The sequence below is a fragment of the Elephas maximus genome, chromosome 7 (genome assembly GCF_024166365.1).
Source record: "Elephas maximus indicus isolate mEleMax1 chromosome 7, mEleMax1 primary haplotype, whole genome shotgun sequence".
NCBI classification, from domain to species: Eukaryota; Metazoa; Chordata; class Mammalia; order Proboscidea; family Elephantidae; genus Elephas; species Elephas maximus.
This window is the reverse complement of record NC_064825.1, coordinates 111581222-111594794: the sequence shown is the minus strand read 5'-3', so window position 1 is coordinate 111594794 and position 13573 is coordinate 111581222. Positions and strand designations below refer to the sequence as shown.

At 36.7% G+C, this 13573-nt stretch overlaps 1 protein-coding gene across 1 annotated transcript; it reads left to right on the top strand.

Annotated features, from left to right (window-relative positions):
- The first annotated feature begins 10506 nt into the window (after positions 1-10506).
- Positions 10507-11445, top strand: LOC126079584 (olfactory receptor 4P4-like). The gene has a single exon (XM_049890674.1). It carries the CDS (start codon positions 10507-10509, stop codon positions 11443-11445), a length of 939 nt encoding a protein of 312 aa, XP_049746631.1.
- The last annotated feature ends 2128 nt before the right edge of the window (positions 11446-13573 follow it).

Below are 13573 nucleotides of genomic sequence, written 5' to 3'. Positions count from 1 at the left end.
AGAATGAACAAGTTTGTCTTGGAAGAAGTGCTGCCAGAATGCTTTTTCAAGGAGAAAATTTTAAGACTTTCTCTCCTGTACTTTGAATATATTATCAGGAGGAATAAACCCCTGGAGAAGGACATCAGGATTAGTAAAATAGATGGTTGGTGAGACAGATGAGACCCTCAAGGGGATGGATTGACACAGTGGCTGCAACAATGGGCCCAACATAGTAACAATTGTGAGAATGGCACAGGACTGGGCAGCGTTTTGTTCTTTGGTTCTTTGGAGCTGGAACTGACTCCATGGCCCCTAACAACAACAAATACAAACATTTTACTCCAAATGCATCAAATAATTAAGCCTGTATTTTCCACTTTCACAATTTTTGATTTGTTCCCCCTCTGTTACTTGGCAGTCTTAATGGAAAATTTCTTCATCTTACAATCACTTGCAACCATCCAACTGAACAACTACTGTTCTACTTTCTCTGTCACTTCTCCCTCATGGACCTCTGTTTCACCTCAACTCTGGTCCTCCAGCTAACCAGTGACTGAGCTGCAGAGAGAAAACACATTTCCTCTAACAACTATATGACTCAGCTCTTTACTGCCCACTTGCTTGCAGGTGTGGAAATACTCATTTGGTGTATATGGCATCTGACTGCTACGTTGCCATCATCAAGCAAAACATTACATGGTCATTGTGAACCATCACAGGTGCAGATGCTGATCATAATGACTTGGGTCATAGGTTTTTGGCACTCTATTGCTCTACTGGAAACTCTAGTGGTGTCGTGGTTAAGTGTTATGGCTGCTAACCAAAAGGTCAGCAGTTGGAATCCACCAGGTGCTCCTTGAAAACTCTATGGGGAAGTTCTACTCTGTCCTATAGGGTTGCTATGAGTCGGAATGGACTCTACAGCAGTGGGTTTTTTTATTGCTCTACTGCTCATGGAACTGAATTTACCTTTCTTTGGCCCTAATGAAATAAATCACTACATATGTGATGTGAAAGCTCTTTTGAAACTGGTCTGCAAACATATTCACATTGTTAATATCTTGGTTATTGTCAATTCAGGGATGGTGGGAGTTGTAATTTTTGTTGTTGTTGTTCTAGTGGTTTCTTACATACTTACATTGTGCACTCTTTTTGTACACTCCTCTGCAGGGTGAAGCAAAGCTCTTTCAATCTTCAGCTCTCAGATAATGGTTGTAGTTTTATTCTTTGAGCCTTGTATCTGTACTTTTTGTGCTACCTGCTGGAAGTGAGAACAAGGATAAAGAAATGTCTATGTCATACACTGTGATTGCCCCCATGATGAAGCGTCTCATATTTATCCTTAGAAATGTGGAGATGAAAATTGCCATGTGGATGGTATAGTCTCGAATGACACATTCAGAAATAAAGTCAATGAGGTAGTAATCATTGTGCTTCCTGTGCTGTGTTGCCAGGGTAGTTATCATTAGAGATGTTGAAGAAAGAACATAAGGTTTCTTTAAGGGATTGGACTAAATGACCTCTGAAACTACATAAGCAAAAGAATCAAAATACGGTTATTCTTATGATAATCTGAACTTTTAAGGGTCCAACCAGTCCCAGGTATGAACACCTAGATTTGAAGAAGGAGGAAAATGTCTTCCTATAGCTCATGTCTGGCCATGTCACCCTTCTCTTCAAAAAGTGACTTGAAACTCTATTCTTCCAGGAATAAATTCAGCCTTCTCTCTCTTTTTTAACATAAATAACATTTTTTTTTTTTGTACTTTAGAGGAAGGTTTACAGAACAAATTAGTTTCTCATTAAACAATTAATGCACATATTGTTTTTTAACATTGGTTGCCACCTCATGACATGTCAATACTCTCTCCTTCTGGACCTTGGGTTCCCTATTACCAGCTTTGCTGTCCCCTCCTGCCTTCTAGTCTTTGCCCTGTGCTGGTGTGCCCCTTTAGTCTTGTTTTGCTTTATGGACTTGTCTTAGTCATCTAGCACTGCTGTAACAGAAACACCACAACTGGGTGGCTTTAAGAGAAGTTTATTCTCTCACAGTCTAGTAGGGTAGAAGTCCATGATCAGGGTATCAGCTCCAGGAGAAGGCTTTTTCTCTCTTTTGGCTCTGGAGGAAGGTCTTTGTCATCAATCTTCCCCTGAACAAGGAGCTTCTCAGCTCTGGGACCCTGGGTCCAAAGAACCAACTATTCTCCTGGCTCTTGCTTCTTGGTGGTATGAGGTGCCCATGTATCTACTGGTTTGTCTCTTTTATATCTCAAAAAAGACTGGCTTAAGACACTATCTAATCTTCTAGATCTCATGAATATAACTGCTGATAATCTGTCTCATTAACATCATAGTAATAGGATTTACAACACATAGGGAAAACACATCAGATGACAAAATGGTAGACAATCATACAATACTGGGAATCATGACCTAGCCAAATGGGCAGATATTTTTAGGAAACAAAATTCGATCCATGACAGGGTCTGTCTAATCTTTGGTTGAAGGGTGAACTTTAGGAGTGACTTCATTACTAAGCTTAAAGCGTGTCCAGGGGCCATACTCTCAGGGTTTCTCCAGTCTCTTTCAGACCAGTAAGTACGGTCTTTTTTCTTTTTTTGTGAGTTAAAGTTTTGTTCTACATTTTTCATCAGCTCTGTCAAGGACCCTCTATTGTGATCCCTGTCAAAGCAGTCAGTGGTCGTAGCCAGGCACCATCTAGTTGTGCTGGACTCAGTCTGATGGAGGCTGTAGTACTTGCGGTCCATTAGGCCTTTGGACTAATCTTTCCTTTGTGTCTTTGATTTTCTTCATTCTCCCTTGCCCTAGATGGGGTGAGACCAGTGGAGTATCTTAGATGGCCACTTGCAAACTTTTAAGACCCCAGATGCTATTCAACCAAAGTAGAATGTAGAACATTTTCTTTAAAAACTATGTTATGCCAATTGAGCTAGATGTTCCCTGAGACCATGGTTCCCAGGCCTCAGCCCAGTAATTCAATCCCTGAGGGAGTTTAAATGTGTCTATGGAGTTTCCATGACCTTGCCTTGTACATGTTGTGTTGGCTTCGCCAGTATTATGTACTGTCTCACCCTTCACCAAAGTTACCACTTATCTATTGTCTACTTAGTGTTTTCTATCCCCATAAATGTATGAGAAAAGTTTTAATGTTCAGATTTGTGTATGTTGGGGAGAGAGAGAAAGAAAGAGGGAGAGACAGGGAAAGAGAAAATGACTGACTGAAAGTCAGTGTGTGAAGATTAGTATGAGCCTAAAACACCTGTCAGTGACATAGGAAGGAGAACCAAATGGTAAATAGAATAAAAGCTTTACCACACTTTGTTGATTTCTTCTGATTTTTCCATTTCATTCCTTTTTTTTTTTAGTTAATGATATACCTTTTCCTCTTGCCCAGTGTATGGAGCAAATAATGCCATTTCCTATTCTCTTCTCTTTTGTTCTCTCTTCTCCCATTCCCCAACCATCTATTCCAGCAGTCTTTGTCCCTGGGCAAAACTAATCTGGTCCCAGTCATGATCTTACAGGTCACTGATTTTATTGGTCTATCTACTTCTTCACAAGGAGTCCTGGTGGTGCAATGGTCATGTGCTTGGCTGCTAACCAAAAAGTTGGCAGTTTGAACAACTCCAGCAGCTTTAGGAAGAAAGACCTAGTGATCTGCTCCCCTAAAGATTACAGTATAGAAAAGCCTATTGGGGCAGTTCTACTGTGTCACATCGTGTCACTATTTGTCTAAAATTGACCCCACAGCACCTAACACCAACAACAACTTCTTCACACTTAGGTTAATTCTGATAACCAAAAATAAATAAATAAACAAACAAACCCATTGCTGTTGATTCTGACCTGTAGTGACCTTATAGGACATCGCAGACCTGCCCCATAGTGTTTCTAAGGGGTGCCTGGTGGATATGAACTGCTGACCTTTTTGGTTAGCTGCCTAGCTCTTAACCATTACACCACCAGGGTTTCCTTATTGTTGATAATGAGCTGTATTTGGACTGTAAATGCCTATCTTTGGTTCTCTCTGTCTTATGTCATCTCAGATTTCCTGATGGCTGACCTGATATTCCAGGCTATAATTTTTCCTCCTGTTCTTCAGATACCTAAATGATCAGGGAGTCAGAAGGATTTTCGAAGCTGTTCTTGTCTGACTGTAGCATTAGGAGGTCTCCAGAGAAACAGTGCCTAAGCCAGGCTAACACAAAGATGGAAAGTTGGGACAAAAGAATCCCTGGCGGCACCAGGGCCATTAAGGTGGACAGCCAGTTAGTGTGCCATTTGGCAAAGATCTGTGTAGAAATGCATCTGGGAATATGGTTACTTAGAGCTGTCAAAGACCTATTGATTCCTCCATTGCCACATACATTTATATTCTGCTCTTCTCAATCAGATTTCCTTTGAGCTTAAGCATTATACAGATGATTCCTTGGAATTAAATAGTGTTAGATTTTTCAGTAATTTCAAAACACTTTTTCTTTACTTTTTAGTCTTAAGCAGAGTTAAGATGTAAATCTGCATTCAGAAGCCCCAGGTTGCTTTCTGTGGAAAAAAAAAGTTCTTCCCCTTGCTTCCCTGATGATTTCAGCCGATGTTTAAAGTCCACTCACTTTGCAAATGTGTAGAATATTCTCAGGGATTTTGAGATTTTATGTATATTCAGCAAATTAGCCTAAGGTGTGTTTGAATTACTGGCTTGCAATTTACTGCATTTTATTTTAGATCTGTGTGCTGCAGAAGAATTAGCAGGGTGAGTATCTTGGGGAGAAATTCTTCCTGATTCAGCCTAAAATGAATCTGGAGGACACTCAGGCCTGATGGTCAGTGAATTATCCATGTTGCCTTGGACTGAAGAGAGCACACCAATCATTTTTCTACTGACTATGGGCTGTTTGTTGTCATTTTGTCTGTTTTCTGTCTTTAGGTTATAACTTCTCTTGCAGCGTAAGGTAACTTGATTAGTATAAAAGTACTAGAGCACACTTTAATTTTAAGTTTCCATTATTCACTTGAGAAAAGTAGGGTTAAAATGAATGAAATCTTCAGGTTGGCAGTAAACTTCACTGAGTCCCATTCTTGTATTAATATATTTGCTTTCATATTCCAGTTAAAGAAAAACCTTGTTTATGCTTCAATATCTACAGTTATGTGGAATTTCTCACCTTTCAATAAACATGCTATCCTACAAAAGACTAGACGCATCTGTGTTAACTAAGGTAAGTTTATAGCAGGTTGTATTCTGTATTTACTATGAGAAAATTTGACCTTGTGGTGGAAATTGTTCTTTATCTATAAGAGCATGTATTCTTACTATGCTAAAAGAACACCAAAAAAAAAATACAGATTTTTTTATTCAGTGCTACCAAGGAAATAAAGCAGTCATTTGAGTATATTTTTTCAGTGCAAGAAAAAAAGTTACTGATTGGTGTTAGAAAATGCTCTAAGCTAGTTGATCATCAGCGTAACTTATTTTTAATTCCTGAATTGTCCAAATTGAAGTTTTACTTGATCATTAACTCATTACATTTATGTTGTACCTTTTTTGTTTGTTTGTTTCTTTTATTTGTTTATTTAACTTGGTTATGTATGTGTGAATAGCAACTTAAGTAGTTTGTAAACTAACTTCTCACTCAAAGAAGAAATGAAGAAAAAGGAAAACAACATGTATGACATAAACCATGTATGACACTGGGCTATTTATATTACTTCATATATTCTTCATTACATGTCTGAACTATGTACTGATAGCTCAGCTGCATAGATGAGGAAAATGCGGCTTAAAGAAGTTAAGCAATTAGCTCAAGATCCACCCCTGGTCAGTTTGTTTTACAGCCCTCAACATTTCTGCCTCTTTCTGTGTTGCCACTGTTCTAAGCACTTACACAAAAGTTGCCTAATATTTCTGTCCTTTCATCAATTTTGATTTCACTTGTTTCATAGAAGTTTTCCTTACTATCTATATGAACAAGAATTTTTTTTTTTTTTTTATGACACTTCTTTCTCACCTTAAGGAACTTATAGTCCCCAATACCTCTGCTAATAGCACTAATCATAATAGCATGCTCCCATTCAGGATGGAATTTTAAGTGCTATTTTAGATTAAACACCCATGATAATCTAGGAAAAAAAGGAAGTATCTTGACTTAAAATAAATTACATTTTTGTAAAACTAAAGGAAAGTTATTTCGTAACGACTTTAGGTGCTATTGAGATTTTTTTTTTATCAAACCAGTTTCGACTCATAGCGACCCTATGTACAACAAAATGAAACACTTCTTTGTCCTGTGCTGTCTTCACAATCTTTGTTATACTTGAGTCCATTGTTGCAGCCACTATATCAATCCATCTCATTAAGGGTCTTCCTCTTTTTGTTTGACCCTCTACTTTGTCAAGCATGATGTCCTTCTCTAGGTACAGGTCCCTCCTGATAACATGTCCAAAATATGTGAGATGAAGTCTTGCCATTTTCTCTTCTAAGGAACACTGTGGTTGTACTTCTAAGAAATTTGTTCATTCTCCTGGCAGTCCGTGGTATACTGAATATTCTTCACGAACACCAAATTTAAAGGTGTTGACTCTTCTTCAGTCTTCTTTATTCACTGTCCAGCTTTCACATGCATTTGAGAGAATTGAAAAATGCCATGGCTTGTGTCAGGCGCACCTTAGTCCTCAAGGTGACATCTTTGCTTTTTAACACTTTAAAGAAGTCTTTTGCAGCAGCTTTGTCCAATACAATACTTAGAGAATTTCCAAAGTAAGTTTAGGTGATCTAATAGTCTCTCAAATTAAATTTTCTTTGTTGCTGATGAAGATTCAAAATAGTTCCTCTCATTCCTCTGGTCCATGACACCCATGCTCCCCAACCCATATCCCACTTAGGTCTTAATTACTCATAGGATACAGCACTAGACCGAGGCAAATAGGGACATCTGGCATCTGGTGTCCAGAGTGTTATTTTCTGATCCTGAGGAATTACTTAGATCTTCTTGATCCCAATCTCTTATTTTCCCTGTTTTTAACAGGTTTTTTCAGAAATAATTCACATGCTATACAATTCTCCCATTTAAAGTATTGAGTTCATTTTTTTTTAGTATATTCATAAATATTTGCAACCATCATCAGTCAATGCTAGAACATTTTAATCACTGAGAAAAAACCCTTAGCATTTAGCTATCACCACTCCTTTGTAGAACAGTGTGGATTAATCAAGCATTTAATTTAATGCTTTTAATTTTTCATCAGCCTACTAATATAACTTCCTATAAACCAATTTCTTTTGCTAAATAAATATGTTTGGAAACTGAACTTTATACTCACTCAAAAAGTATGGATTTGCATTGGTTTAAAGAAGGAAAAAATAGGTCATAGACCCCCAAAAACTCTTTGCCATCGAGTTGATGCTGACTCATAGTGACCCAATAGGACAGAATAGAATTGTCCCAAGGGTTTACAAGGCTGTAAATATTTATAGAAGCAGGCTGCAATATCTTCCTTCCACAGAGTGGCTGGTGGGTTTGAACCACGGACCTTTTGGTTAGCTGCCAAACTCTTAGCTGCTGCCCCACCAGGCCTTCTTAAAGAACCCTCAAAAATAATTAAAATCTATTTAGTCACTGTTAAATACTGAACATTCTGAGCCTGATAATTATTTTTCTTTGTTAAAAAAAAATGAAGGCTAGGAAAGCTTATGTCGATAGTGAAGTACTGGTGGGAACAAACTGAGACTTTCTTTGATAAAATTAAATTTTTGAATATATGTAAAAAATATAATTGGTTTCTCATGGTAAAATGCCATACATGTTATCTAATTGCCATCTAAAATTTCAAAGACTATAAATAATACAAATTTTGGAATTATGTATTCCTGGATTTGATGGTTTCTGAATAACCTTACTACAGGAGCATTATGCGTTTTAAAAAATAAACAACTGGTAAGGCCACCAGCGTTGCCACATCAAATCCAAACTAAGGTAGAAGTCGTGCTAAAGTTTTTGCACCTCCACTGTGTGCCGTAACATTCCTTATCACTGGATAAAATAGCTCTCGGAAGGTCATTCTTTCTATTCTGCACTCTCTTTTCCCCTGTGTTATTGTCTCAAGGTTAATCATATGTGATTCACAAATTTTTCATTCATTTATTCATGCAACAAATAGCCTAACTGACCACTAAGTTTGTTTTAGTTGCTTTTGTTATAATCTTCTTTTCTAGACATCTGTTGCCTAGAATGCATATAAAAAGATTAAATTTCTGTAAGAAGCTTTAAAATATGCACAATTCAAACACAGTTGGGTAATTCAACCTTTTTATCTTTCCTTTGCCTTCACAAACTTGAATGACTGTATATTGGATGTTTTTCTCTAACCTGTGAGATGTAAATAAGAGAAGTGAATGAGTTTGCAGTTACTTTTCACAACTTCAAACTTTAATTAAAATTTCTTCTTTTACTGTGTAGTTTTTTATGTAACCAGACCTGCACAGGTTTAGCATAACTCACTGCCAATGTTTACTCACATAGCATAGAAGAATACACTCTCCACACACTAAAATTCAGCATTTTAAGCTGAGTTTTTTAAAACACATATTTGGATTTTCTGAATATACATTCCGAAAATAATTCAGAGGAGATGACCCAGAACATGCTTGAAGAATGAAAGTTGAATCTATGGATAAGATACACATAAAATATGCATTTTTTAGTTAAGTAAATTAAACAAATGAATACAACACCGGAAGTGCTCATTTGTCTATGCCAAGATATTTGGAAGAGAGCTACCTGGCCAACAGACTGGAGGAGATCCATATTTCTGCCCATTGTAAAGAAAGGTGATGCAACAGTGTAGAAGTTATTGAACAATATTATTAATATGACACACAAGTAAAATTTTCTGGAGATAATTCAAAACAGTTGCAGCAGTACATCAACAGGGAACTGCCAGAAATTCAAGCCAGTTTCAGAAGTAGCCGTGGAATGAAGGATATCATTGCTAATATCAGATGGAGTTTGGCTGAAAGCAGAGAATACTAGAAAGATGTCTACCTGTATTTTATTGATTCTACAAAGCATTTGACTGTGTGAATAATAACAAATTGTGGGTAATATTGTGAAGAATGAGATTTCCAGAATACCTTATTGTGCTCATGTGAAACATGTACATAGAACAAGAGGCAGTGGTTTGAACAGAACGAGGGGATGCTATGTGGTTTAAAATTAGGAAAGGTGTGTATCAGGTTTGTATCCTGCCACGATACATATTCAATCTGTATGCTGAGCAAATAATCCAAGAAGTTGAAATATATTAAGAAGAACGGGGCATCAGGAGTGGAAGAAGACTCATTAACAACCTGTAATATGCAAATGACAGGACCTTGCTTACTGAAAACAAAGAGGACTTGAAGCACATACTGAAGATCAAAGACTACAGAATTCAGTATGGATCACACCTCAACATAAACAAAACAAAAATCCTCACAACTAGACCAATAAGCAACATCATGATAAATGGAGAAAATATTGAGGCTGTCAAGGATTTCATTTTACTTGAATAAATAGTTGAGGCTCATGGAAGGAGTCATCAAGAAATCAAATTACATATTGCATTGGGCAAATCTGCTGCAAAAGAGCTATTTAAAGTGTTGAACAGCAAAGATGTCACCTTGAGGTCTAAGGCACACCTGACCCAAGTCATGGTAGTTTCAATCATCTCATATGCATAGGAAAGCTGGAAAATGAATAAGAAAGACTGGAGAAGAATTTGTGCCTTTTAAATTAGTATGTATGGCAAAAAATATTGAATATACCATGGAATGCCAGAAGAAGAACAAATCTGTCTTGAAAAAAGTACAGCTGGAATGCCCCTTGAAAGGGAAGGTGGGGAAGCTTTGTCTTCATATTTTGGACATGTTATCAGGAGGGACCAGTCCCTGGAGAAGGACGTCATGCTTGCTAAAGTGGAGGATCAATGAAAAAGAAGAAGCCCCCCAATGAGATGGATGGCCATAGTGGTTGCAACAATGGGTTCAAACATAGCAACCATTGTGAGGATATTGCTGGACCAGGCTGCATTATTTTCTGTTGTGCATAGAGTCACTACGTGTTTGAATCAACTAGATGGCATCTAACAGCAACAACAACAAGAACAAATTAAACCTTATTTTTTAATCAAAATTTCATACTTAATAGTAAACGATGTTTTCTTCATGAGCAAAGTAACATTTAAAATATTCTTTAATGTTTACTGGTGAAATTGAATAAAGTACATTCTTAATACCATCATTCCCATTATAAAATTAATTCACAATATATTTGTTAAATTAAGAGACATAATATAAAAGAAAAAGGAGCTTAATTTCATACATAAATAATAATATCAATAGCATTGCGTACTAAGCCATTTTGGTATATTGTATATTATTATTATTATACTCAACTTCATTTAAATTAGTGTTTTCTTTATTTTTAGATATTCAATCATTTGTTTATAACACACACCGAAGTGACATACATGGAAAGCCAGAGAAATGTCTCAGAATTCATCCTTTTGGGACTTTCTTATGACAAGAACATACAAATATTTTGCTTTGTTCTATTCTTATTCTGTTATATTTCTCTCTTGGTTGGAAACCTTCTGATCCTTGTTTCCATTCTAAGCAGCACCCTTTTTCACCAACCAATGTACTATTTCCTCAGCCACTTAGCCTCTCTGGACATCTATTATACTTCTAGTATTACACCTAAACTCATAGGCGATCTGTTATTGGGGACAAAATCCATCTCCTATGGTAATTGCATGTTACAGGTATTTACCATGCACTTCTTCGGCAGTACTGAGATCTTCATTCTTACTGCCATGGCCTTTGATCGCTATGCTGCTATCTGTAAACCTCTCCACTACATGATTATTATGAATAGAACAAGATGTAATCTTCTTGTCTTAGCTGCTTGGGTTGGTGGGGCTGTCCATTCCTTTCCTCAATTATTTATGGCAATCCAGTTACCCTTTTGTGGTCCTAATGAAATTGATCACTATTTTTGTGATATCTTCCCTCTGCTAAAGGTTGCCTGTACTGATACCCACATCACTGGTGTTCTTGTGCTTGTCAATTCAGGTATGGTTGTCTTAGCCACCTTTGTTCTCTTGTTTGGGTCTTATGTCATTATATTACTTACCTTAAGAAATCACTCAGCTGAGGGAAGACGCAAAGCCTTGTCTACCTGTGGCTCCCATATCACTGTGGTGGTCTTGTTTTTTGCTCCTGCAATCTTTGTCTACCTTAGACCTCCTAAAACTTTTCCTGAGGATAAAGTATTTGCACTGTTTTATACCATTATTGCTCCTATGTTCAATCCCTTAATCTATACCCTGAGAAATACAGAGATGAAAAACATCATGAGGAAAGTTTGGTGTCAAGTTTATTTTCAAAAGAAGCTCACAATTAATTGATGAAGCCTGTCAGTGAAACAATTTTGTAAAATAGAGTGGCTAATTGTGAAATCAAACGTTATAGACTTCTCATACTTTATACCATTGCTGTCAGTAATGAGTTAAATATGGGAAATAGGAATTAAAAGTTAATGTAATTACTAATGCAATTATCAGTCTATCATTTAAAAATTAATTGGAAACCTAGTTAATTTTGTGGGTCATTATCATGGATTGAATTGTGTCCCCCCCAAAATGTATAAAGTTGTCAATGCCATGATTTCAAGAACTGTGTGGTTATTCTCCATTTTATGACCTGATGTAATTTTCCTATGTGTCCTAAATCTCAGTCTTTGCCTGTGGTTAATAAGGCAAGGTTAGGTTATGTTAAAGATGACTAGAGTGGGATGCAGTACCCTTATTTAGGTTACAGACCTGATCTGATGTAATGGGAGTTTCCTGGGGGTGTGTCTGGCATCATGGTTTATTTTACAAGAGATACAAGGAGAGAGAAGCCAGTAGAGGGGGAGGGAGCTCCTACCACCAAGAAAGAAGAGCTCTTCACTTGGACCTGGGTCCTTGCACTGAGAAACTCCTAGACCAAGAAAAAGATTGATGACAAGGACCTTCCCCCAGAGCCAACAAAGAGAAAAAGCCTTCCCTTGGAGTTTTCACCCTGAATTCAGATTTCTAGTCTCCTCTACTGTGAGAGAATACATTTCTTTTTGTTAATGTCATCCACTTATGGTATTTCTGTTATAGTAGCACTAAATATTTAAGACACTATATTAAGACTATCTTGAGGAGTCCTTCTTTACTCAGAATGAGTTCTTTCCAAGCTGCTCCTGCATGTCTACAAATATGTTTCCCTTAGACTCTCCCTCATATTTCTCCAAACTATCATTCTTTAATTGAATTCATTTCTGGATCCAGTTTGATAGTTTTACAGCAATGAATATTTGAGATCATTGGAAATAAACTTCTGGAATTTTAGACTGCCCAGAATGACCAACTTGTCCACTCTTCTCAGGTTCTTGTAGCATGCACCTCATTCAATTGGGTACATGTTGGTAAGTTAAACTGGCCTTATTTATTTATTTTTAGTATCTGACCCTGAAATGAATATATAATCTCACTTGAAGACCAAAGATAATTTATCTTCCCTTGGGGTTCAATTTTCTCATCTGCTCTTTGAAATTATTTGCAAGCAAGATCAGTTATGATAGAAGTGTAAGCCATATGCTCATGAAACTTATTGTTCCTGCTAAGTCTAGATACAGTTCTAAATCTGCACTTTTAACTGATGATACTTTCATGCAAATCATGCAATTTTATGATATTTTAAGTCAATACCTACAGGTAGATTTGTGGATTATAATTTATAGTAGCTTCAATAGGTACTGTCTAACTGTAGTTCATAGTTTTTATAATTTTATACTACTAGCAGCAATATGGAAACCCTGGTGGCATAGTAGTTAAGAGTTAAGCTGCTAACCAAAATGTGGGCAGTTCAAATCTACCACGTGGTCCTTGGAAATTCTGTGGGGCAGTTCTACTCTATCCTATAGGGTCGCTATGAGTCAGAATTTTCTCAACAGCAATGGGTGAGCAGGTAGCAGCAATATGAGTTAAAAAAAAAAATTGCATTTGAGTCCATTCCAACTGACAGCAACCCTATAGGGCACAGTACAACAGTCTCATAGGGTTTCCAAGGAGGAGCTGATGGATTCAAACTCCTGGACTTTTGGTTAGCAGCTGAGCTCTTAACCACTGAACCACCAGTACGTCCCTCATATTAACAATTTGCTTTTTCTCCCTCCCTTTTCTCTTGTTTGATCATGATAGAAATTTCTAACTTTAATTATTCTCTTTGAAGAATCAAATTTTGGCTTTAATTCAATTTTAATTGATATTCTCTTTAGTACTGTTAGTTGTGTCATTAATTTCTTTTCTCATTCTTTTTATGTTCTTAGATTTTGATACTTAGGATACTTAGATCACTGATTATGAAAGCTTCTTGTTCCTTAATGATAGAAATGATAATAATACACATTCTACACATTTTGAAAGGGTAAAAAGAGATTATGAACATATTAAAGCTAATAAATTCAACAGTTTAGATAGAATTTACAAATTATTTGAATGACAT

Excerpts from the sequence above, each read along its gene's own strand:
- LOC126079584 (XM_049890674.1), top strand. The coding sequence starts at position 10,507 with ATGGAAAGCCAGAGAAATGTCTCAGAATTCATCCTTTTGGGACTTTCT.